At 38.4% G+C, this 24,839-nt stretch overlaps 1 protein-coding gene across 3 annotated transcripts in view; it reads right to left on the bottom strand.

Moving 5' to 3' along the window:
• Positions 1 to 954: 954 nt before the first annotated feature.
• The window catches only part of fsip1 (fibrous sheath interacting protein 1), a 413,443-nt gene continuing 389,558 nt past the window's right edge, over positions 955 to 24,839 (bottom strand). The window contains exons 12-15 of one of the 3 annotated variants that reach the window (XR_010018372.1): positions 11,635 to 12,193; positions 6,382 to 6,434; positions 3,420 to 3,680; positions 955 to 1,163 (exon numbers count right to left, since the gene is read on the bottom strand). Coding sequence is in view for 2 of the 3 variants with exons in the window: in XM_063051194.1 (XP_062907264.1) it covers positions 3,660 to 3,680; positions 6,382 to 6,434; positions 11,635 to 12,193 (633 nt within the window). In the remaining variant the exon portion in view is untranslated. The other 2 variants (XM_063051206.1, XM_063051194.1) reach the window with 2 other exon arrangements.

A 24,839-nucleotide genomic window follows, 5' to 3' on the forward strand; every position in this document is an offset into this window, starting at 1 on the left:
TGCTTTTGCACCATTTGACATGCCTCTCTAGGTCCTCTCTGTATGCTGACTCATCACCGCCCTGGGGAGCATCAGTGCTCAGAGTGATGGAGCTTGAGATGTTGCTGCCAACTTGGACTGATTGGGGTCCTTCCATCAAGTAGTCCAAGATCCAGTTACAGAGAGAGGTGTTGAGTCCCAACAATGACAGCTAACCACCAACCTGGCATACAGGGTATCATTTTCTAGGTGGAACAGGATGGAGTGGAGGACTGAGGCTATGGCATCATCAGTGCACTGGTTTGAGTGGTAGGTGAACTGGAAAGGGCTAGTTTATTTGGAACCTTCCTCCATCATAAGTTGAAAAATGGGGATTTTGCATAATTAGGTAATTTTGGACTGCAAAAGTGCACTGAGCTTCTCCAACAAGAGAGAACTTAACCACCGATCCTTGATAGGTAATGGTTTTACCATTACCAAGACTCTACCCTCAACATTCTAGGGATAACCATTGACCAGATATTCAACTAGATTAGCCACCTAAATACTGTAGCTGCAAGAGTAAGTCAAGAGTAATTTATCTAACCCACCATGAACCCTTTCCACGCTCTACAGTGCACATGATGGGAGCATAATGGATAACTGCAGTCCCAGCAATTCACAAGTCCTGTTTAGATGGGACCCCATTCATTCATTCTCTAAGCATTCATTCCCTTTGCTATAGGAATAGCTATTTCATACATTTCAATGATAATATATGCCGTATTAAAACAAAATATATTTAACCATTGTAAAAAAAACATTTTCAGGTTGATTATATTCCATTCCAAAATCCAGTTAAATTTTCATTTCCTTTTATTGCTGCTTTCTGCTTTCAAAGCCTTAAATTGCCTAGTCCAAAGCAGTCGTGAATCTCTCATGCATTCCATACATCATGAAAATCAATGCCAAATCAGTTATGTTATTAAATACACTTTTAATCATAATTCCAAGTAAAATCAGAAATCAGTATGTCTTCCGTAAAGATAAACATTTCAGCAAAAATACTATAAGCTGACGCTCCCCATGTTTTATATAGATGTCTTTCACTTGATAAGATTTGTGTTATTCAAAGTTTTCATTCCAGAACCTGGTATATTTGTCACTTCAATCCTCCCATCAGTACAAAGTTACTATAATATAATCTGTGGGCAAGAAAACAAATATAAATCAGTATTTTTCAATGCAAGAAAATACATTCACCCCAGAATCCAACCCCTCCCCAACTCTCCACCATTTCTTTCATTTCTTTTCTCTTTAAAAAGCTACTATTATTTCTTTGTAATGTCTAAATGTAAATTTTCCATAAGTAATATACAGAATATAAAGAACAATTTCTCAAGGTCTATCATTTGATTAAAAATGTTCACTCCATTTCCTTCCACTTATTAACTTGATTCTTGAAGCTTTTATCATAGTTAAAATTTAATCCAAATCAAAATTGCTAATTCCTTTTAAAATAGCTTTCTCCTCATAAAAAAATTAGCATGATCTGTCCCAGATGTGATTAAAACCAGCCACTCTACATGCACGTTGAAAAGGAAAACAATTGCATTCCGTGTAAATTTTCAATTTAGGTTTTGCTGCTTATTCTTCAGTGGAATGAACAGGACAAAAACTTGTTTTTGTTAGCTTGGATAAAAATAAGTTATGCTAAATAACAATAGATTCTTGAATTTTACTTACATTAGATATTTCAGGTGATTGTTGGGGTTCGAAGGACTACAAGCCCAAAATAAGGCTTAGACCAGTTAATAACCTAAACTAGTACGAATGTAGTTAATTTACTTATTAATAGACAGGTTTTCTGTTGATTAACTGTGGGGTAGTTAATACTTATCACAAGACAAATGTAGAGAACCACGAACAACGTTCTCGCAGATCAATTTCTCTCTGATTTTTCCTGTACAATCAAAGACAAGAGGTCAGAGGCAAGCTGCAGTTCTGGTGTGAGTGCAGTGAGATGAAAGGTCGGGTGCACTTAGCACCCTGCCCCTTAACTGAGCAGGGCGACATTCATCTGATGAGTCATGGGATCATCAATCCTGAATAAATGATGTTCAGATTTGTTGTAGTTCTGTACTTATGCATTCTGCTTTCTCAATGCTTTAAATTAATTTCCAATCTTTGAATTCATTTCTAATACTTTTAATTTTCAATTTAAGATCATTTTAATGTTTAAAATAAAACACTTCAGATTTTTAAATATCCCTTCATTGATTCAAAGAGTCAGTTTAGTCATCCCTCTGTATTTGAACCAGGTGAACACAAACAGTACAGCTACTGAATCCTCTGTTTTGGGCTCAGTACGAATGCATTCTGGTTCTAGCCTTACCATATTTCAATTTGTTTCCTTTGAATAACACAAAAGACTTGGTAAAAGGTCAAATCACACGTTATTTTCACTATCCTATCGAAATCATCACTATTACACTTTATGTAGATAACTCCACATTCTTATCGTATCCTGGATAAACTACTTCCTACCAATTTCCTTATTAATTTCATACTGACTGTCTACTGTATACTTATGGTTCCTAGTTCTGGTTTTCCCATAAAGTGAAATCATCTCTTCCTCTCTACCATTCCATCCCTCAGTTTACTATAAAGAAAGGAACCTCCAGATGTCCTGTCTTTCCAGATCATGGACTGAACCACTGACCAACTGGAACTTATTCATCTGAGTAAAGTAATAGCTTGTAATCTATAAGGCTGGATATATCACTATCACCTCAGTGCTCATTTGGACAGGTCTGAGGCTGATCACCTGGCTAACTCTCAGAATCATGAGCACCAATCTTTCAGGTTGCCATTATGTAATACACTCCTTTGAGATTGTCTTAGTTCCAAGCCTCAATGCCAGAAATCTTTACATTAGTTCTGTACCTCTTTTTCAGAACTTCCTCAGAGCACTGTCACTCTTCTGGCTGACAGCTTCATCATGAAGGGCTCAAGAGGCTGCTCATGGCATTGCATTAACTTCAACCTCCAAGAGAGCCTCAACCCACTACATTTTGGCTACTGCCAAAACAGGTAAGCAGACACCATCTCCCTGGCCCTACATTCACCTCTAATGACATCAATGTTAGACTATACTTTATTGACTACAGCTTTGCCTCCAATACAATAACTATAAACAAACTCATCTCTAAGCTTCTCTCACTGTCAACAAAACAAAAGAGCTGGTCATTGACTTCAGAATGGGGGCAAGTGCACAATGGACAGTCTCTTGTTTACATCAGTGGTGCAGAGGATGAGAAGGTTGAGTGTTTCAAGTTCCTAGGAATGAACGTCACCAATAGCCTGTCTTGGTCTAACCACATTGTGGCCGAAAAAGCTCACCAGCACCCCTTCTTCCTCAGAAAGCTAAGGAAATTTGGCATGCCCCCTTTGACCCTCACCAATTTTTGTCAATGCACCATATAAAAGGCATTCTATTCGGACGCATCATGACTAGGTACGCCAACTGCTCTGCCTGTGACCATGAGAAATTGCAGGAGGTTATGGTCGCAGCTTAGCACATCCCAGAACACAGACTCCCCTCCAAGGACTCCGTCTTCACTTCTTGATGCCGTAGTTAAGCAGCCAGTACAATCAAAGATCCGGTCTACCCTGGAAATTCTTTCTTCACCATCCTCAATTCAGATAGAAGATACAAAAACCTGAAAGCACACATCCGCGGGCACAAGGTCAACTTCTATCCTTGAATTGCAGCTCAGATTTAGCTGCTTTTTGAGGCTTATCATGATAGTAATGGGGATGGACATAGAAGTTTAGGGGTCTGGTTATGGTTTAGGGCTTAGGGACAGTGATGTTGTGAGTCAGCCCAGAATCTAAGTCTCTGCCCCACGATCGAAGGCCAGTGATGAAGATGTGGGACATCTGTGGTTTTATGTTTGATGTCAAGCCAGCAGAGGGTATACAAGGGTTGAATCAGAAGTCTGGAAATCATGATCAGAACTGAGTCTGCTGGGGAGAAAGAAGCCCAAAATCTGCAGACCTCAGTCCAAGTCAGCTGGAGGCCTGTCATGGGGTTAGAGGACTGTGTATATGCATGCATGAGAGGGAGGGACGGGGACTTGTTTTGCTGTTGTTTTCTAGTTGCTTGTTGTGTTCTGTGTTGTTCTGCCAAGCATTGTGGGCAATCTATGTTGCCGCTGGAGTGTGTTACGACACTTGCGGGCTGACTCTAGTGCACACTTGGATATGCTGGTTATTAATGCAAACAATGCATTTTACTGTACATTTCAATGTACACATGATAAATAAACCTGGATATGGAATCCATCCCACTGTTAGACTATTGAACAGTTCCTAAGTATGATAAAATGGACTCTTAACCTTACACAATCTACCTCATTACGATCTTGCACCTTATTGTCTACCTGCACTGCACGTTCTCTGTAACACTTTATTCTGCACTCCATTAATGTTTTACCTTGTATGACCCCAATTCACCATGGTAACAAATTGATCTGTATGAACAGTGTACAAGATGAGTTTATTGCTGTACCTTAGTACATGTGACAATAATAATAAACCAAAGTGACTTGTGAAATGTATTCTTGAGAAGTACATGAAAAATTGCTTTTTTTTCTACACACATGAAAACTGTTGACGTTCGAAATACGGTGACATTAAACAGCCCAAATCTCACAGATGCTTAGTAGTGCAGGGTGCATCACAGCCTTGTGGACATTGTACCATGATTGTTCCATAAACATTCACAAATGGCTCTGGCTTTGGAAAAACATGCATTAATATCAGTATCTACATTGACTTTAAATGCAGATACTTCCTATGTCTAGTGCTTGCAGTCTGTATTTATCAAACTTATCTGTGATGGACCTATTTAAACTTCAATTTTCTTCAGAGTAATAGTCAACCTGAATCCTAATTCCTATAAGCAGGTGCTCTCAAGAAAGCCACAGTAAGCTGGACTTTAACACTGGCTAAATGGAGCAAACATGCTTGGAATCTAAGGCATTCCACAAAAATATTCTTATAAGGTACCAATAATGATAAACTAAAGCACTCAGAATATTTACGATCACCACACCCAAATGCTTACAAGTAACATGGTTAAGTTATTAGAATTTTAGTGTGCGGGTTGTTGCTAACGCATTTTATTACAATTTCTCCTTTAATTGACCTTTTCTACCTGCAGCCTAGCATTGGATTCCTCAGGCAACAAAAAATCTGCTCGAGTAACTCAGCAGGTTGAGCAGCATCTGTGGGAGGCGGGGAATTGTCGACATTTTGGGTCAAAACCCTGTATCAGGAACTCATGCAAAGTTTCAACCCACAACATCAACAACTCTTTTCCTCCCAAAGATACTGCTCAAACTACTGAGTTCCTCCAGCAGACTGCTTGTTGCTCCAGATTTCAGCATCTTCAGTTTCTTGTGTCTCCATTTGATTCTTATACTTCTACAATGCATAGAATCACAAAAAGACAAATCAGCAATATTAAGATACAAAATTGAAGAGACAAATAAAAAAAAGTCCAAAATAAATTTGCAACAATGCAATACTTTCCAGGAATGGAAGTTAAACAGAAAAATGACAGATTACTACTAGATTGCACGCATTCAATCCAAGAAACTGTGACCAAGGCTGCATTTAAACCCCATCACGGCAGCTAATAAAAAAAAAGCAAACAAAAATCTTCAGTGAAGATCTGGTCTCAAGTGGACATTAAACTATGGTATTGCAAAAACCCATGTGGATCATTAACACCTTTATGATATTATATGGTCTGGTACATACAGTATGTGACTTCATTCAAAGCAATGTAATTGACTCTTAACCATCCTCCAAAATGGCCAACTGTACTAAAACACTCATTTGCAATAGTAACAATTTTGCTAACATGCTATGAACATTCTGCTCATTTGCATTTTAAGAAAGGAGTTCATTTTACCTTCTTTTCAAGGAAAGAAGGAGAAAAATCCAAAATTAAACTTCAAAATAGATCTATTGAAAAATATCACTCACTGGAACTAATACTGTGGAAAGCACAAACTTATTCTGTGAAAATATATTACAGCAAACAAGAAGCAAAATAAAAAGCAGGCACCAAAACACAGCAACTGCAAGTACTAAGGCTTATAGTGTTTAGTTGACTGAAAATGAGAGCATTAACTCTTGAGCTTATTACATTGATATTCTGCCAAATAAATATTAAGCTCTCCTTTAATTTCTACCAAATGGCACAATAATTAACCAACTCAGATAAACTTATTTCCAACGTAAATTTCAGGATAGAAATGTTTTTAAAATCATCTCCTTTTACTGACTTCATTTCAACCAGCAAGCATTAAATTGAAATATAATCAGAAAATTCTTCTACGTTAATATCACCTCATTGTCAGCAATATTTATATCCACTTCACTGGCAGTGACATTTTCATCACCTAAAGAAAATAAAATAATAGAGCTGTATCAATGAAATGTTCAGATTTAGAATTCCTCAAAGAGCATGTAACTGGTAAACTATACAGGCTAGCTCACCGTCCCTCCAGGAGATGGTTTATTGCTGAATAACTTATTGACAAAAGAGTTTGTTACCAACATTAAACAAGTCTGAGAATTGGTGGCCGGTTATATTCATCTCTGTACTTCAACTTGTACAACACATACTCCTGAATCTCTTTAATACCAACAAACAAAGATAAAATTCTCATTTGCGCTGGCAGTGCTGAAGCTCACACTTGAAGTGTAGGCAGATCCCAAAGGACAACTCTTACCTATTTCAGCTTTGTCTGGCCTTCAGGATAAGATCATGATAGAAAATGAGACAAGGATAGCAAAGTATTCTATGAGCAAAATAGATTGTAGCAAGTAATCGTATCCATACTAGAAAGTAATTAAAAATAGTGGTGAATGGTTAATCTTCAGAGGTAAACACATGTAGAGGCTATCTTATCTGGAGTAAGGTATAAGGCATATTAAAGACTTGAATGGCTATATGAAGCAGATTTGCCCACAAAATATGCCTATAAAGGCAATGTCTACATGTGCAATAAAGCAGTGGAAAAAATAACTATCAACTATTAAGAACTTCTCTATGGAATTTCTATTGGTGTTTGGAGCAAAGAAATGAAAATCGCTATAAAGTAGCTGAATCAAAATATTTGGTCTTTGTTTTCTGCAAATAGCAGTTCCCATTGCCTTTCAGACAGATCTTCCTTATTCTATATACATGCCTAATAAACAGCAGAAACTGCATTAAAAAAAAGTAGCTCAAAATTATAATCATACAGTGGGGAAAGCAGACGTTGAACTCATCAAACCCACAGTCTTTGAAAATGCTTTTAAATTAATTCCACCTCTTTGTTCTTTCCACATATTGTTCACCATTATTTTTCAATTCAAATACTTATTCAGATTCCTTCAGATAGCATCTCCAAGATCACAACAAAAGGCAGGCTTCATATTATCTACTTCTTGCCTGTTCTTTTACCAATCACCTTAAATAGGCACCTTCTCATTGCTGACCTATTGTCATACTTTATTCTGCTGACACCATCATAATTTTGAATATTTCCATCATTTCTCTTGTCCTTCCTGTTTTGAATGGTGTAGAAATTTATTCTGTACCTCTCTAAAACCCTGAATTCCTTCCTAAACTGGAAAGTAATATTCCAGCTGAATCCCAACATCACTTTAATAAAGGCTTAGTATAGATTTCTTACTTTTGATTTTAATTAATAAAATTAAAGATCTCTTGTGCTTTTTCTTGAAGCATTCTCACCCTATCCTCCCATATTTATGGTTATCTTCATGCCTTTCTGTTCCTGCACCCCTTTTAAAACTGTAAACATTTTCTACCCAAATGTATCACATACAGTGGATTCCAGTTATTTGTGTCAGCAGTTAATCAAGACAGCCACTTATTTGGGACAACTCATAAAGAACAAAAACTAATCAAGAAAATAGCAGAGGTTCCCTTCATTTATTTAGGATTCTATGCCACTTAATTGAGGCAGGAGACTGTTGCCCAACAGTTTCCAACTACATCAGTTGCTTGCGTTTCCAAATTAGACTCAACATTGCTTCGAGTGAACAGTTTTTAAGTAGCATCCATTGCATGTGCTTATGTTCAAAAAGCAGCAATTTTTTGTCACTGATAATTGGGGATAAATAAGCAATAAGACAATTCAGAACTGTTTGCTCACTATGGTTTCAAGCATTCAGGAATCCAGATGCCAGAAACGGCCAGGAGTGAAAATGAAACAATTTCGTAACTTCAGCAAGTTAGAAACTATGAAGAATGAAAATGAAGATTTGGAGGATGCAATAGTTAACAGCATTGTATAAAGGCAGTCCATTATCTGCCCTAGGTGGCTGCACGGATTTTGTTCATTTCCAGTCAAAAGAATAAAACGCGGATGAATTAGGAACTAATACACAGTTTTATAGTACTGTAATAGTATTGGTAGTGTTCTGATTTGTTCTGTATTTCACTTAAATACATAATTTGTTGTTCCATTTGTCTTATTTATACCTTTTCAACTATTCCCATGAAACTTCAGCTAATTGGGCCAAAATGTACCAGTCCTGATGTGTCCCAATTAACAGAAATTCATTGTATTCCCATTTTACCTTTTTGTCAATGCTTAGCGTTGTTGCTATCCTCCTGATTATTACCAGAGTTCTGAGTTTCATGTCATCTACAAACCATGGAATTATGGTCTCTATCCCTGGATCCAGGCCATTAATGCTGCGAACATTTGCAGTAGTCCTAACATTGATCTCTGTGCAACACCACTGTCCACATTCCTCCTGTCATAAAAGTGAACTTCACTACTCTTTTTTTCTGTCAGTTGTGTATCCATAATGCCACTGACCATTTCATCACATGACTTTTAATCTTAGTTGCAATTCATTACCTGCTCCTTCTTGTGAGTCCGCAAACACAAAACATTACCTGCAAACCATCCTCATCTACACCCTATAATGAATGAATCATATCAGCCAAATGTGATTTGTCTTGCACAGGTTTTTGCGAGGTCAATTAATTTTGTCCTAAGTTATTAACTTAAAAACATTTCCTCAAAACATGCAATTGCTAACTTTATTTCACATTCCTTTTTAAAATATTTACTACCCTCTATTCTCAGGTACAATTTCTCTGTGTAATGATTGGAAGATTGTACCTATAGCTTCCACAATCTCTTTACCCCTTTCAGCTAACTAGAATGCTTTCTTGCAGATTATATGACTCTAGCTGAAAATAACATTTAATTTAACCCCTGTGAGAGTCCTTCTCACTACAGAATATAAAATAATATAACCCAATAAAAGTTACCGACTGCTGAGATACATCATTACTGCTCTGACAATATAATGAACAGACAGCATCTGTAGATAGAAGGGAGCACTGAGGTGAGACCAAAGCAGGAGTGTTAGAAACAGTTCTGGACTCCTTAAACAAGAAGTAGCATACTTAGCATGCAGGAAGCCTAACTTAAGGTTCACCTTGAATGGCAGACGCGTCATTTGGGCAGGGATTGGTTTGACTAGGCCTGTATTTCTAAGAGCAAAATGAGATGACAATTCTGACAGAATTCAGCCGATGAAAAATAGGAAGGATGTTTCTCTGGCTGTATGGGATGGAAGGGTGAGACAAAAAGGTGGGAAGATGGGTCATGTTCTTTTGGATATAGATTAAGATCTCTAAGGCTGAGGCACAGAAAGATTTCATTTGGATACTAGGGGGGTCAATTTTATCACGCATAAGGCTGTGGAGGTCAATTCATTAAAGATTCTTGAGAAGGAAATTGATCAATTTCTCAATACACAAGGAAAATGCTGAGGTACAGAGGAGATTCTCAAGGATGTTGCCTGGATCAGAAGATTTTAGTTAGAGGAGGAGGTTAAATGGGCTGTGCTTCCTTTCCCTGGAACAAAGGAGGCTGGAAGGGTGACTCCTCAGTATATGCAATTTCGGGAGGCAGAGCTGGATAGATAGTCAAAATCTCTTTTCTGTAGTAAGGGTATCAAAAACAAGAGGGCATAGGTTGAAGGTGAGAGGTATGATCTAAGGGGCAAGTTTCTTTACACAGAGATTAGCTGATATCTAAATATGCTGACAGAAAAGGAGATAGAATTGTAAGCAGTTACCATGTTTAAGAGGCATGTAGGCAGACACAAGTCAAAAAAATAAGCTATAATGTGGACAAATGGGCTTAGAGTAGATGGGCAAAAAGGTTGGTTTGAACATGGTGGGTAATAATCATTGAAGCAGCTCACCCTGCTCTTCTTGGGCACTGGTATGATTGTCACCTGATTAGATTGGTACGATTAGAGACTAGTTTAGCAAAATCCCTTGGGCTTTCCATAATAGATGAATTTTAAGATAATGAATCAGGGAGCAAAAGGAGAGAGAATTTTACAAAGGATTTAAATGAGATAAGCCATAAACCAGAGTGTGGATAGGTGTAATTCTGATTTCTACTGAGGGCAAAATGAGATGTATCATAACTGATCTGACACTATAATGCAAAATATAGCACAATCAATTCAAATTAATGTTGAATCATTGGACATTAGAGTTCAAATAAACACAATGGCCTAATTTAACCATTTTTATCCTATCCTGTATTTGTGAGTAATTCCTCATTACTGCAATGAGATTAAGATTATAATGTCATTAAGATTATAACTGACTTTTTACTTATCTTGATGGTCACATTTTCAGTCTTAAATGTATCTATGAAGAGACTTGCTGAGATATGCTGGACTGCATTAAAACTGCTTTTATAAATTTGTAGGTATATAAGTAATTTATTAAATTAGCATTCCTGGTTTGAAACTGTTACAAAGTTAAATATAATGTTATTTGTAAATCGTCTGGAAGTTAAGGAGCAGGGAAGTAGTGAGTTCAAAGGCACAGTATTTAAATTTGGGCCAAATTCCTAGCAACCAGCAAACAATTTATGCAATTAAGAGCATAATTCACAACATAACATTACAGTACTTAAAAAGAATTCTGTGTTATTTTGTGAATCATAAATTACACAAAGATCAAGGATGAATTGTAAACAAAACGTTGATTGCAAATTGGTTGTGCAAAATGGGACATATGCAGGATAGACACAAAGAAGTGCACAAACTCAAGTTAACGAGGGACTCATTGTAAATTGAACACAGTATCACTGTCAAATAACTTCAAACAAATGTATTAAAGTTTAACTATATCTTCCTACCTACATGTATTAATTGAAAACTGAATGGCTGTTTAGGGCTCCATTACGACTGGATAATTGAAAAAAACTGTGACCTCACAACATTGACAAATAACTCTTTGTGCATAATTTGAGGCAAGCATGAGTAAGTAAAGTTTACTTTTTGAAGCACATTCAAGACAATAAAGTTAATTGAATATATGAATTGTATTGAATTAGTTAAGGAGACCTTGCAAACTCAAAGGTTCATCTGCCTGACCTAATCATCAGAAGTATTCTCATCCAGATAAAAGAAGAAATCTGCCTTGAAATTCCAAATTAAAATGAAGCTGGCAAGAGAACAACACTTTTAATGTTTAATTCACCCATATCCACTTATCACCTAAGTCTCACACAGCTTTGGGAGAAAGGATATAATTATTACCTATGTGCGGCAGCTGTGGAATTGCAGGAGTGTTGTCGGTTGTTTGCTGCTCCTGTTCTGTGTCTCCATTAAGGTTTGAATCAACAAGGAAAGAGGGCTTTTTCCCTTGTTTAATCGCCAGTGCCCTGGTCAAGTAGGGCACCTCATTGCTGCTTGGCATCAACTTCCCCACCTCTCCATCTGAGTTATCATCATCTGTTGTTGAAACTGCCAGCAATATTCCTGACAGTCTGTTAACGTTAGCCAGAACTCGGTTCCGATAGTAATTTGGGTCCTCACTCTCAGCCAATTGCTTGCTGCCTCCTTCTGCTCTGCCAGAAGACAGGGAAAGGCCAGATCTATGTGCCTCCTCCAAAAGCTGAGAAAGGACAGAGTCTGACAACCGTGGTGTATTAATTTCAATTATTGCCTGAGAACGTTGAGAACATAAGGAACTAGAAAGGTCAGAATCAGCATCCAAAATGTTATTTTCAAATATCTTTCCTGAACTTTGACATCGGATACAATCGTCCAATAAGGAGGTCAATGTCTCTTTTGGTAAGTCTGGCACGCCGTCAATCTGCAACCAAAGATCATCTGAGTAAGACATAGTATCCAATAAATCTACTTAATCATATTGAAACCTTATCTTCAAATTTTTCAGCAATTAATAAATACATACAAGAAAAAAACAGTAATATAAAAAGGGATTCCTTAAACTCACCATAATTTTTTTTTAAATCATCAAAAATGAGAGCACAGGTTTAAAGGAGAGGGAAAGGATTTAAAAGGGACCTGAGGGTCAACTTTTCACATCGTATGTATATGCAATAAATTGCCAGAGAAAGTAGTTAAGACAGGTAAAATGGTGACATTTAAAAGATGTTTGGATAGATGCATGGATAGGAAAGGTTCAGAGGGATTTGGGCCAAATGCAGGCAAACAGGATTATATCAGTCAGGCTACTTGGTTACATGGATGAAATGGGCTGAAAGTGGGCTATTCCATGCTGTAGAGCTCTAAGACTGTAAGGTAGGAAAAACAACTACTTAATGTGTCAAAACCCCTCAAACATGGAATATACTGATTGTATTTTCTTGAGAAGCATGTGAAGATGATTCAGATTCTACTTACACCAGCAGATGCTAGAACCAGTGATCAACATTTAACATTTAGCACCAAAGTATGATTTCTAACAAGTTAGGCTATAGCAAAACAGACTAATTTTTAGCAAAATCATAGAAATTGACCTAAAAACCTGAGATTTCATTAGAATAATGAAAGGAAACAGAATGAGACTCCTGCAAATACTCATGACACTAGGACTAAACACAAAAGATTCTGCAGATGCTAGAAATCCAGAGCAACACACACAAAATGCTGGAGGAATCCAGCAAATATGGAGGGGAGTAAACAGTTGAGACTTCTCATCAGGTCCTGCTGAGTTCCTCCAGCATTTTGTGTCTGGGGCATTAGGTTTACTATTCTACTGTTTGTGCAGAGAGCAGAGACTGTTTTCTCAGTAGCAAAGCAGCAAAGTCTGTGTAACCATGATGTTTGGACACTTCAGATGGTATTACTCTCCTTCTCACTCAGATATTTGTACTGTACTATCCTCATGCTCACTCAATCCGGTGAGACTCTACGACTCATTCAAATCTGGCATCTGAAGGAAAAGTATACTAGTTCTGAATCAAGCTGATGTGACTATTAGATTATGTTTTAAAAGATAGTAAAATAATAAGGTATGTACACAATCCTGTTCCAGATTTAGTTAATCTTTATAATTCATACTTTTCTTATTGTAAAACTTGTATGAACCACACTTCAATTAGAGCTGAACTTCCCATATGGTTAATGAATGCTTGTTTTAATTTAATCCAGTGGCATTCAGTGACAATGTTACTGAGTAATTTTTGGGCCAAATGAGTGATTTGGCGCTTCGCTGTCTCCGAGTGAGTTCGGTGAGGTTTCAAGTGAAGCGTGCAGCCTTGAGGCCAGGAAGTCTGGAGACAGGGCGCAAGCCCATGATCAACTCCATTTCTTGCTGATCTTGCTGATTAAAGAATCGGGGAAGATTTAAATCATTGAGGCAAGGGGGTATTCAGTGCTGCCTACCTGCCCATTGCTGTGTGTGATATTTTCTCTCTCTATCTCTCTCTCCCCCCTTTGATGCTCTTGGAGGATAGTTCCAGAGCTCTGGGTCATAGGCAAGGTTTATAATAGTTAGATCATATACATATACCTGTATATGATTACATCAAGTAAGTAATGCAAAAAAAAAGTAGTAAGGTAGTGTTCATGGGTTCAACGTACATTCAGAAATCGGATGCCATAGAGGAAGAAGCTGCTCCTGGATTGTTGAGTGTGTGCCTTCAGGCTCCTGGGTGATGGATGCTGCCTTTTTGAGGCATCACTCCTTGAAGATGTCCTGGATGCTACAGAGGTTATGATCGAGCTGATTTGAGTTCACAGTTTCTACAGCTTCTTTCGATCCTAAGTAATTGAACCAGCCCCCCATACCAGACAGTGATGCAGCTGGTTAGAATGTTCTCCATGGTATATTTGTAGAAATTTGCAAGTGTCTTTGGTGACATACAAAATCTCCTCAAACTCTTAATGAACTATAGCCAATGTTGTGCCTTCTTTGTAGCTGCATTGATATGTTGGAGCCAGGATAGATCCTCAAAGATGTTGATACCCAGGAACTCGAAATTACTTACTTTTTCCACTTCTGATCCCTCTATGAGGACTGGTGACCAGTTCTTTGGTCTTACTGCGTTGAGTGCAATGTTGTTGCTGTGACATCACTCAGCTAGCTGATGTATCTCTCTCTAGTATGCCCTCTCATCAACATCCGAAATTCTGCCAACAACAGTTGTGTCACCAGCAAATTTATAGATGGCATTTGAGCTGTTGCCTAGCCACACAGTGATGGATGTAGAGAGAGTAGAGCAAAGGGCTAAGCACACATCCCTGCGGTATGCCAGTACTGATTGTCAGTGAGGTGGAGAGGTTATTTCCGATCGACACAGATTGTGCTCTTCTGGTGAAGAAAACGAGATCTGGTTGCAAAGGGAAGTACAAAGGACCATGTTTTGGAGCTTTTCAATCACAACTGTAGGAACGATTGTGTAAAAATTCCATGGGATTGATAAATTTAAAAATAAAATTGGATACTGATTTGTAAAGGAACAGCACTGAATCTTACAGGGTAAACACCAAGTTGTGGATAGCTTTGATAAATAGCTCACAAGACATGATTAGCCAATGAACTTTTTTCAAGTAAGATTTTAACACACAAAGATATGATAAGCAAGATGACTTAAATTGGTGTTCATTCCCTAAAATGTAATTTCCTTTTTGTGATCCTATAATTTTCCATTCTGAAGAAGTAAATTTGAATGCTTAAATAAATACTTTTTAATATGTACCTAATTCATTCTGTTCTACATCCTTGTTGGTGAAGTTCTATATCTCAACACTGCTGTTTCACAGACCTTGATGAGCAAAATCCTTCTCCTTGGTCTAAATACACCACTATACAACTGAGTGTCAAACTTCCTAATGAACAGATCTCAGACAATCATGATGCACAACCACACCTCCCTCCCTATCATACTCAACGCAGGTGTCTCCCAGGGCTGTGTGCTGAGCCCATTGCTGTAAACTCTGCTCACACATGACTGCATAGCCAAACATTGTCAAGCTCACCGATGACATGACAGTGGTGAGGCTCATCACCAGCAACGATGAGGCAGCCTACAGAGAGGAAGTGGCAGAGCTCGGGGCCAGTTGCCAAGCAAGTAACCTCTTCCTCAATATCAACAAGAAAAAGGAGGTGATTATTGACTTCAAGAGAACTCGCACCACTCACACTACTTTATATCAGTGCACAGCAGTGGAAGCTGCAAGCAGCTTTAAAGTCCTGAGAATGAACACCTCACACAAACTCTCATTGTCCCAGAATGCATCCTGCTCTCTCAGGAATACTCACCAATGGCTCTACTTTTTGAGGAGACTGTTGAGAGCAGGACTTTGCACATATTCATGTTATTCTACCGATATACAGTAGAGAGCATCCTGACAAGCTGCATTACTGCTTGGTACAGAAACTGCACTGTGGTGGACAGGAAGGCTCTACAACGGGTAGGTAAAACTGCCCAAAGCATCACCGGCACCAGCCTACCGCCATCAAGGACGCATATACAGAAAGGTGCAGGAAAAGAACCAGTAGCGTAATGAAGATATCACCCACTCTGCTCATGGTCGGTTTGCCCACTCCTGTCAGGGAGGAGGCTATGTAGCATCCACGCCAGGATCACCAGACTCAAAAACTGTAATTTCCCCAACCAGTAAGGCTGATCAACACCTCCACCCTCTAATGCACCCCTCCACACCCCCAATTATCACTACTTTATTATTTCCTGTTAGTTGCCTAAGTTCAGACACCCCTGTGCCTAATGTCACCTAATGGACATACAATTAACATATGTATATAAGCTATTTTACGTATTTATATTTATTGTGCTTTTTTAAAATTATTATTAACGTGTTCTTTATCTTTAGTAGTTTTTGTGTTGCATTGGATCCAGAGTAACAATTATTTTGTTCTCTTTTACATTTATGTACAGGAAATGACATTAAACAGTCTTGAATCTTGAATCATTAATATTTCCCATCTATACTGTTATTGTTCACATTTGTTCCTGTTAGACAAGGCAGCTTTTGAAAGCAGAAAGGTGTTGATCTGATTAGTAGCTTTGTCGTATTGCGATACAGTATCCTTTCAGTCATTACATAAAGTAACAAGAGTGATTGGTACTGAGGGTGAGTGACTTACGTTAAAGCATCATCACATTGCGTATTATTAACAGCCATTATATGTATATAACATGAAGTATTGCATGGATTCCAATGCCTAAAGAGACATGAAGTATCACAAGGTGCTTTTCGCTTTTGTGTAGAGAACTATCAGAACAATTGTGATATTTAAGTGAAATTAAAATAGTTTAAACAATATGCGTTTGTAATATCTTAGCAACCTATTATTACCAGTTTAATTACAGAGAATGATTTTAAATGATATTATCGGGTCAGCACAAGCACACTTTGGTTTCTCACACCATCTCCAGCTGGAGTTGCATTGTCTTCTGGCATTAATACCATGTAAATAATATGATTAGCTACACGGTTGGTTCTAAAAGTCTTCCATGTCCAGTCGATCAATTGAGAATCCGTCAGATCTCTTAATTTGTAGATCTGTTACCAACCTAGTGATTTATTCTCTTTGATATACTGTACTATAGAGTAATTGATTGTATCAATAAGGTCCATGTTCCTCTTCACAGTTCCATCACACTAGTTTTTTTTTGTGCTTTCTGTGCCAAGTTATGTAAAGCTCTCTTCCCTTAACCTTCAGTATTTTTTAATAAATACTCAAATGAAAAATAAGGTCTATTTTCTGAGAAAAGTCTGCTGTGTTCTTATTTAACTTACTTCTCCTTGAGATAGGTACCAGTAATTCTGCTATCATTTCTAAGAACAAGCCAAATTCAGAAGATTGCTCTGCGATAGAGTGTTCTGAAAGGCTAATATGTAAGTGCAACAAGCAAGTAGGAAAGCTGGCAGAATGGTATTGAGAACTGCATATATATAAAGAGGGAGTTTCAGTTAGACAGGACGCTGGTGACACCAGATCTGGAACACTGTGCACGGCATTGGCCTCTTTATTTAAGGGAGGATATTAATGCATTAGAAAGAGTTCACAAAAGGTTTATTGGAAAGCTTGGTCACTTTAGCATTCTAACCTTGGGAGTTTAGAAATGTATAAGGGGACTTGATTGAAACATATAAGATTCTAATGCGTTGCAAGAGTTTACAGATTTTGAATCAGCTGAGAGAAAAGAATTACACTGCTGGAAGAACTCAACAGGTCAGACAGCATCTATAGAGGAAATGTATTGTCCATTTTTTGAGTCTAGAACTTTTATCTGTAGCAACATTTTTGCTTCAGAGGATCATCCTCAAAGGGCAGTACAAAAAGAGTCTTTGAATGCTTTAAGGCACATGCAGAAAGAAACTAGGTAAGTATGGAGTAACAGGTTACCACCTTGGCAGGAGTACTGAGCTGAGGTTATAGTTCAATCTTTCATTGTCTTATTAAATGGTGGACTAGGCTGAGAAGATGTGGCATACTCATATTATTAACTTCTCTGAAAGTCCATCTATGGAGTATAATCTTGAAAATATATCAACAAGAACTTAAAACTGCATATTCCTAAAGGACAGAATTTGAAAATATTCCATTCTCCACTTTAAATGGCTCTTTCATGCAAATCCTGTTAAAGAAGTGGGAGAGAAAACAAGGACTTTTCCCTCTATGATGCAATTTTTAAATATTACTTCTGCTTGAACTCATGGAGGAATATCAATGTCACTCAATGGAAAACTCTGCCCTCTGAATACAGAAATGATATCAAGGCGTTGTCTGTCTCCTTCAAAAGTGACGAGGATTCTTCCGGATTCTGATGAAAATAAACAGAAAGTCAATAACACAGCACAATGGAAATGTTCTTGTGGTATTCAGGGTCCTCATTTTCCAACTGCCTGGCATTCTGTCTGTCCCAGCTTCAGAAGAACTTCTCAATTCCTCTTATCAGTGTGGCCTGTCATTCTACTTCCCACTCTTACTGTATAAAGATGCTTAGGAAAATGATTAAGTACTTTTCAAAAACTGCAAAATAATTTGAGAGAGCTATAAAATGATAATGATATTTTATTTTCAAAAACATTCCTGACATATACAGTAAATAATTATGTCAGTAAAAATGTCAACAGTGGACGCCAATACATCATATGACACATCATAAACACGAACTGTATGGAGCATCATCAGTATTTCATTCTGGAACCACTTAGCATTGCATTCCTTTCAGTGAGCTGCTGACAGTCAATGATTAGAGTTCGGTCACTATATAAGATTCACTTCCTAAGGATCATTCTGTTTCACTTTTCACTGCATGAATTCAAGTCAAATTAGAATAAAGGATGACATAAGCACAGCATCATATCAATGATGAAGGCCTGACCAGTGGGAAGCTGCAGCCTGACAGATGTTGATGAAACAATCTTGCTGTACCGGACAAGATTGAACAAGACTATAAAAATTCTTTAATGTCTGCATCAAGGTGAAATCAGCAGAGTAAGGAAATCTGACATTAAATGGGGTCTATAATTACTGGGAAGGCAAATTGATGTAAGTCTGTCCAATATAAGGCGCACAACTATCACTGGTCCAAACAATTTTAGACTCTCTGCCTTTGACATTTTGGTAAGAATCTAATGCACACTATTATCAGATGTTCCCCTCACTCAGCTTCCTGCTGAACCATTGACCCTTGTCCTCCTTATTCCTAACTGTATTCTGCATACCACATCACATTAGAGGGAAGGATCGAAGCCTCAGCTTGATGCAGCTGGAATTTCCAGTTATCAAGACCTGGTATATTCCTGCTGTGCATCCTGGCTTAGAGCTGAGACTCTTAGGAAGTATCTGTCTAAGAATTACAGCTGCTTATTTTCTATTAAAGTCTTGCCAAATGTTTGCTCTTCCAGGCACTTCTCGTCACGGTTCCCCGATTTTCTTAAATAGCAGCCGAGACAAAGGAAATGATGTAGTGTCTCCTTTAAAAGTTTATTGGAATAAATTCAAAGTTAACAAAATAAAATATAAGCAATCTCTATACTTTGTCCAATGAGCAAAGAGAGAGTAATTCATAAAAATGTTTTCAAGCATTGGTCAGCAATCACTGTGGTCTTATTTTTAAATTTCCAATGAATATTTATCAAGATCATACAGTATATGTTAGGTTTGTGGTACTGGGAAGCCAGGTGGCCAGGAATAACACACACAAGAGATGGAGAGGTGAGGAACAAATGTGCAGCTATTTATTTTACTTGTAAGTCATCCACCCATAATGCCTTCTCACATTATATTCAGTATGTAACACACAGGGAAGCTCGGCAGCAAATCATAAGTGTCAAAATATACATGAGTACATAACATAGCCCTCCCCCCAAAAGGTTTCTCCCTCTTCTCCAGCCAGTCCAATGGCTGAACTATTAACATTCAATTGAGTAATCATCAAATTTGACAAACAACAATCATTTTTTTCTAAACTAGAAAAGCGGGTAGACTGCCTCTATTCCCAGACAAAACCCTGGGGATTATTCTGCCCATGTGCTGAGATTTTGGTCACTAAACTAGAGATTCAATCTGCCTGGAGGCTCTCTGTTCCTGTGAAGGTACCAATGACCTGAGGATGATGCCAACATTTTATCCCTTCAGGGTGTATGTACAGTATAGATCATGGCTTGGGTACTGCAGTATCAGTAGGGGACATCTCAGAAAGTGCAGGTAATGGGAGAGCACTGGCTGTGTCAGTTGATATTAACAGAAGTTCTGAAGTCATTGTCTCAGAATCCGGTCCCACTTCTGCAACTGGATCTGGATTGATCTGTTTGTGTTGGTTTTCAATAGCCTGAAAAGTGGGCAACAGCTGATCAACATGCCTTCTCCAGATGTTGTGATTACTAATTTCCACTGGGTACGATACAGGACCAGTTTGTGTCACCACCATTGCAGGTATCCACTTTGCTCCAGAAATGTAGTTCTGGGCAAGTACTCTCTCTCCTCCTGTGAAACTTCTGTACAGCAATTTGGCACATTTCTCTGCTTGCGCTTTCTATTCATTTCTGTTCATTCATCTGTTTGTGTTTTGGCATCTCAGCTGGTCAAGCCAGGTGCAAAACAGTTTTTTCATCAGTACAGTTGCTGGAACCATTTTGGTGGCGGTGGTATGTCACAAGAAAGTGCCAAAACACTGGTTAAGAGATCCACTTCCCACTACAGTCTTGAGGGCTTGTTTCATTCTTTGTATGAATCATTCTTCAAGGTTATTAGTGGCTGGATGACCGAGCATCACACACAAAATGCTGGAGGAACTCAGCAGGCCAGGCAGCATCTATGGAAAAGAGTAAACAGTTGATGTTTCAGGCTGAAATCCTTCATCAGGGTCAGAGGGCAGCAGAGATCACAGAGGGAGAGCAATGAGAAAGGGTTTCACTAAACTCCCATTGAAGGGAAGATTTAAACTTCTTCAGGGTAGGCATCCCCGGAAGAGACTTCTCAGTGTAGAACCCCAATCACAAACAAGAGAAAACCTGCAGATGATGAAATCTGAGCAACACACACAAGATGCTGGAAGAATTCAGCAGAGCAGTCAGCTTCTATGGAAAAGAGTGAACAGTTGACGATTTGGACTGAGACCCTCCATATGGACTCAGTGGCCGGATGATATGGTACTGGACTGATGTGCCAAATATCATTTGCTTCCATGAATGTCTTGAACTCTTCATACAGGAGTTGTGGGCCATTGTCACTTACAATTGTTTCAGCATCGCCACAGACTGTGAAATAGATTCACCTTCCTCTCGATTCCTTTTTTGAAATCTAAACCTCTCAGCAATAATCAAAGATTTAGGTGAATAGTGGTCCTTTCAAATTTTAACTATGTCTTCACAGGGCTTATTACCAGGCTTAGCAGGATGCACTAGACGGCATAATAAATTAAATGTGTTTGTACCCATCATGGTCAGAAAAGTTAGAAGATGAGTATCTTCTGAAATTTGATTGTCCAGTGCAAAATATTCAAATCTTTCAGTAAATGAACTCCATTTCTCTGTCATTTCATCATACAGGCTGTATTTCCAAACATTGTTGCTATTTTCAAACACAATCATGTTCCAGAAAAGTGGACTAGTCTTATCCATTTCTCTCTCTCCCTCGTATTTGTTTTATTTAACTGTCCCATTTTCATTTTCTTCCCTCAGATTATTCTCTCCCAGTGCTTCCTGCAGCTGTTTACAGTTCCCTCAACCACGTTACACAGTGGTACACCACCAGCATTGCACAGGGGCTTCTCTGGCCAAACAGAACAAAACAATAAATATCGCATGAGGACCTGTCACCTAATCACCAGCTATTTTGTTTCTGGTACTGGAAAGCCGGGTGGGTGGCCATGAAAACATTCACGAGAGACGGAGAGGTGAGGAACAAACGTGCAACTGCTTATCTTACTTGTAAGTCATCTACCCAGAATGCCCTCTCACATTATGTTCAATAATACATAACACACAGGGAAGCATGACAGCAACCCGTAAGGGTCCAAATGTACACGAATACATAACAATTTAGAACTACGAAACATAGAAAACCTACAGCACAATACAGGCCCTTCGGCCCACAAAACTGTGCCGAACATGTACTTACTTTAGAAATTACCTAGGGTTACCCATAGCCCTCTATTTCTCTGAGCTCCATGTACATGTCCAGGAGTCTCTTAAATGACCCTATTGTATCCACCTCCACCACCGTCACCAGCAGCCTATTCCATGCACTCACCACTCTCTGCGTAAAAAACTCACCCCTGACATCTCCTCTGTACCTACTTCCAAGCACCTTAAAACTGTGCCCTCTTGTGGCAGCCATTTCAGCCCTGGGAAAAAGCTTCTGACTATCCACACAATCCATGCCTCTCATCACCTTGCACACCTCTATCAGGTCACCTCTCATCCTCGTCGCTCCAAAGAGAAAAGGCCGAGTTCACTCAACCTGTTTTCATTAGGCATGCTCCCCAAGCCAGACAAAATCCTTGTAAATCTCCTCTGCATCGTTTCTGTGGTTTCACATCCTTCCTGTAGTGAGGTGACCAGAACTGAGCACAGTACTCCAAGTGTGGTCTGATCAGGGTCCTATGTAGCTGCAACATTATCTCTGGGCTCTTAAGCTCAATCCCATGATTGATGAAGGCCAATGCACCATATGCTTTCTTAACCACAGAGTCAACCTGCGCAGCAGCTTTGAGTGTCCTATTTGATTTAAAAGACTTGAAGATACTAGAAGTATTTGGAGAAAACTCTCCTTCTGCAGAGAGAATAGAATTGGGATGGTTCTAGCTAGTCACACCACCAAGCTGTGATGTGTAAACAGTTCAATCACCACGTCATTTGTGTAGATTTATTTTTCCCCAGGAACACAATATTCCATAAATTCTGATATTTAACCCTGTAGAAAGCATAAGGAATCAGAAATAAAGGTAAGCAAATTTAGAATTATTGACTTATATGACATATTAATAAATTTAAGCCTAACATGGGGTAAACATTCACAGCATGAATAGAGTGACTGGATTGGAGGTTATGCCTCTGTGCATCATATCACAAACATCTGTACTGATGTAGATAACACACTTCATTCCACAAGTTGACTAAAACCCCAGATATTTTCATACTTCTGCTAAAAAAGCCGATGATGTCCATCATATTTTTTTGGCTTTCAGTTAAATCTGTGATTTTGTTAATTAATGCAAAAGAACATTGCTGCTTAATTCTTCTGTCTGCTACTTTAACCAAAATGATTATCTATTTGACCTGGTACTAATACTGTGCAGAGCAGCTTCAGGGTTTGTCATTTTAAAGTTTCTGAGCCAACATAACTTGTTTATAAACTTCAGACCGCTGATGTATCTTCGGCTCTTATAATTTCATAGCAAAGCAATGAGTATATCCTCCAAAATACAAAATGCAAACTGAGGAATAATCTTTTTTACACCCAAAATACTTCTCTAAATTTAAAGGGGGAAAAAAACAGAAATATGTTTTACATAAATAAAAATAAAATTGCTAAACAAATGTTTGCATTAAAGAATAAACTTGTTGGTGCATTTTCAGAAGAGGTACCAAAAGTGCCTGATTAAAAACTATACATCAACAGATGGAACTATTAACTGTTACTGCAATCATCTGGAACAACTATTACAAAAAATGTTTCAGTAACATTTTAATTTAGTTTGGAGTGCCACGCTTGCTGGACCTAATAAACCAAGTTAAAGTCTAAGATGTTACAGATTACAAAGTAGAGAACTTAGCTGTCAAGTGATTTTGAAAGTCAATTATTAAAAGGCTAAAACCAACCTTTAAAAATGAAACTAATAAAAATGCTATTATTAATGCCAGTATTTCTATGTATATTATTTAAAGGTGAAGAAACAATGTGGCATTTTTTGTCAGAAAGTTATCTCCCAATCATATGAAAAAGACTCTTGTCATATATCTGGACACCAGGAATTAATTTGAAATAGAGTCAAACAATTGCATGCCCTGATTTTGATCTCACACTTTCAGTAATTCATAACAGTCCAAAGAAAATCAACAAGATATCTTTGAAATGTAAGCACTTCTACAATGTAGAGATAAAGGCGATAATTTATACACATACAGGCCACTTCTTAGCCTCCAGTTCTTGGCCCTGGACTGTCAGACTCACAGACATCAGGCCTCCAATCTCCATTCCCTGGCGTGGACTTGCAGACTTTGGTCTTCGGGCTTTTACCTCGGGAGTCCAAAAGGTCATCAACGCTCGAGCTATCTACCTCCAAACTCACAGAGCTCTGGACTTCATCTTTCAGTTATGCCCTCCAGACATCACTGACATCTGGGTATCAAACCCATGGCCTGATCACAGGCTTGACTTCAAGCTTTGATCCTAGAACCCCGGGACTCGCTAATCATGGGTTTGATTTTGGGTCCTGACTTACAGACTCATATGAACTTTCAGTCCTGGTGACCATGGGGATTACAGCCCACGTGACCCACACTTGTATAGACCTCCAACTTGGGATTCACCAGCCTGGGGCTCACTGGTCTCCTCAGCATCTCCTGAACCATGATCCAGGATCACTGACCTTGCAACTCAGAGCACTTTGGGCCTCAACTTTCAGACTCATGGTATCTGGACTATTTACTTGACTAACGCTCTGAACTATGCCCCCAAATGCACTAGAGACCACTACCTCTGGCTACATATCCTGCTCAAACTCTGCCACCACCACCCCATCACATTCTAGTGAATGAAATAGATGATATACCATCAAGATTTCTGAATTATTGGATGCTATATTATCAAAGTTTTGCATGACAGACACTAAACAAACAAACAGCTATCAGTTCTAACGTTCAACTAACCATCACTTGTTGGAGAGTTGATATTCCGGTATTAAAATTCTAAAAAGTCCAATTACCTATTTTTCTAATAGTACCTCGCTGAATTGAAGGGATTAATGCTAAATGAACCACATAAAATACTAAGGTGAATGCTGATCTCA

The sequence above is a fragment of the Mobula hypostoma genome, chromosome 1 (genome assembly GCF_963921235.1).
Source record: "Mobula hypostoma chromosome 1, sMobHyp1.1, whole genome shotgun sequence".
Lineage (NCBI taxonomy): Eukaryota > Metazoa > Chordata > Chondrichthyes > Myliobatiformes > Myliobatidae > Mobula > Mobula hypostoma.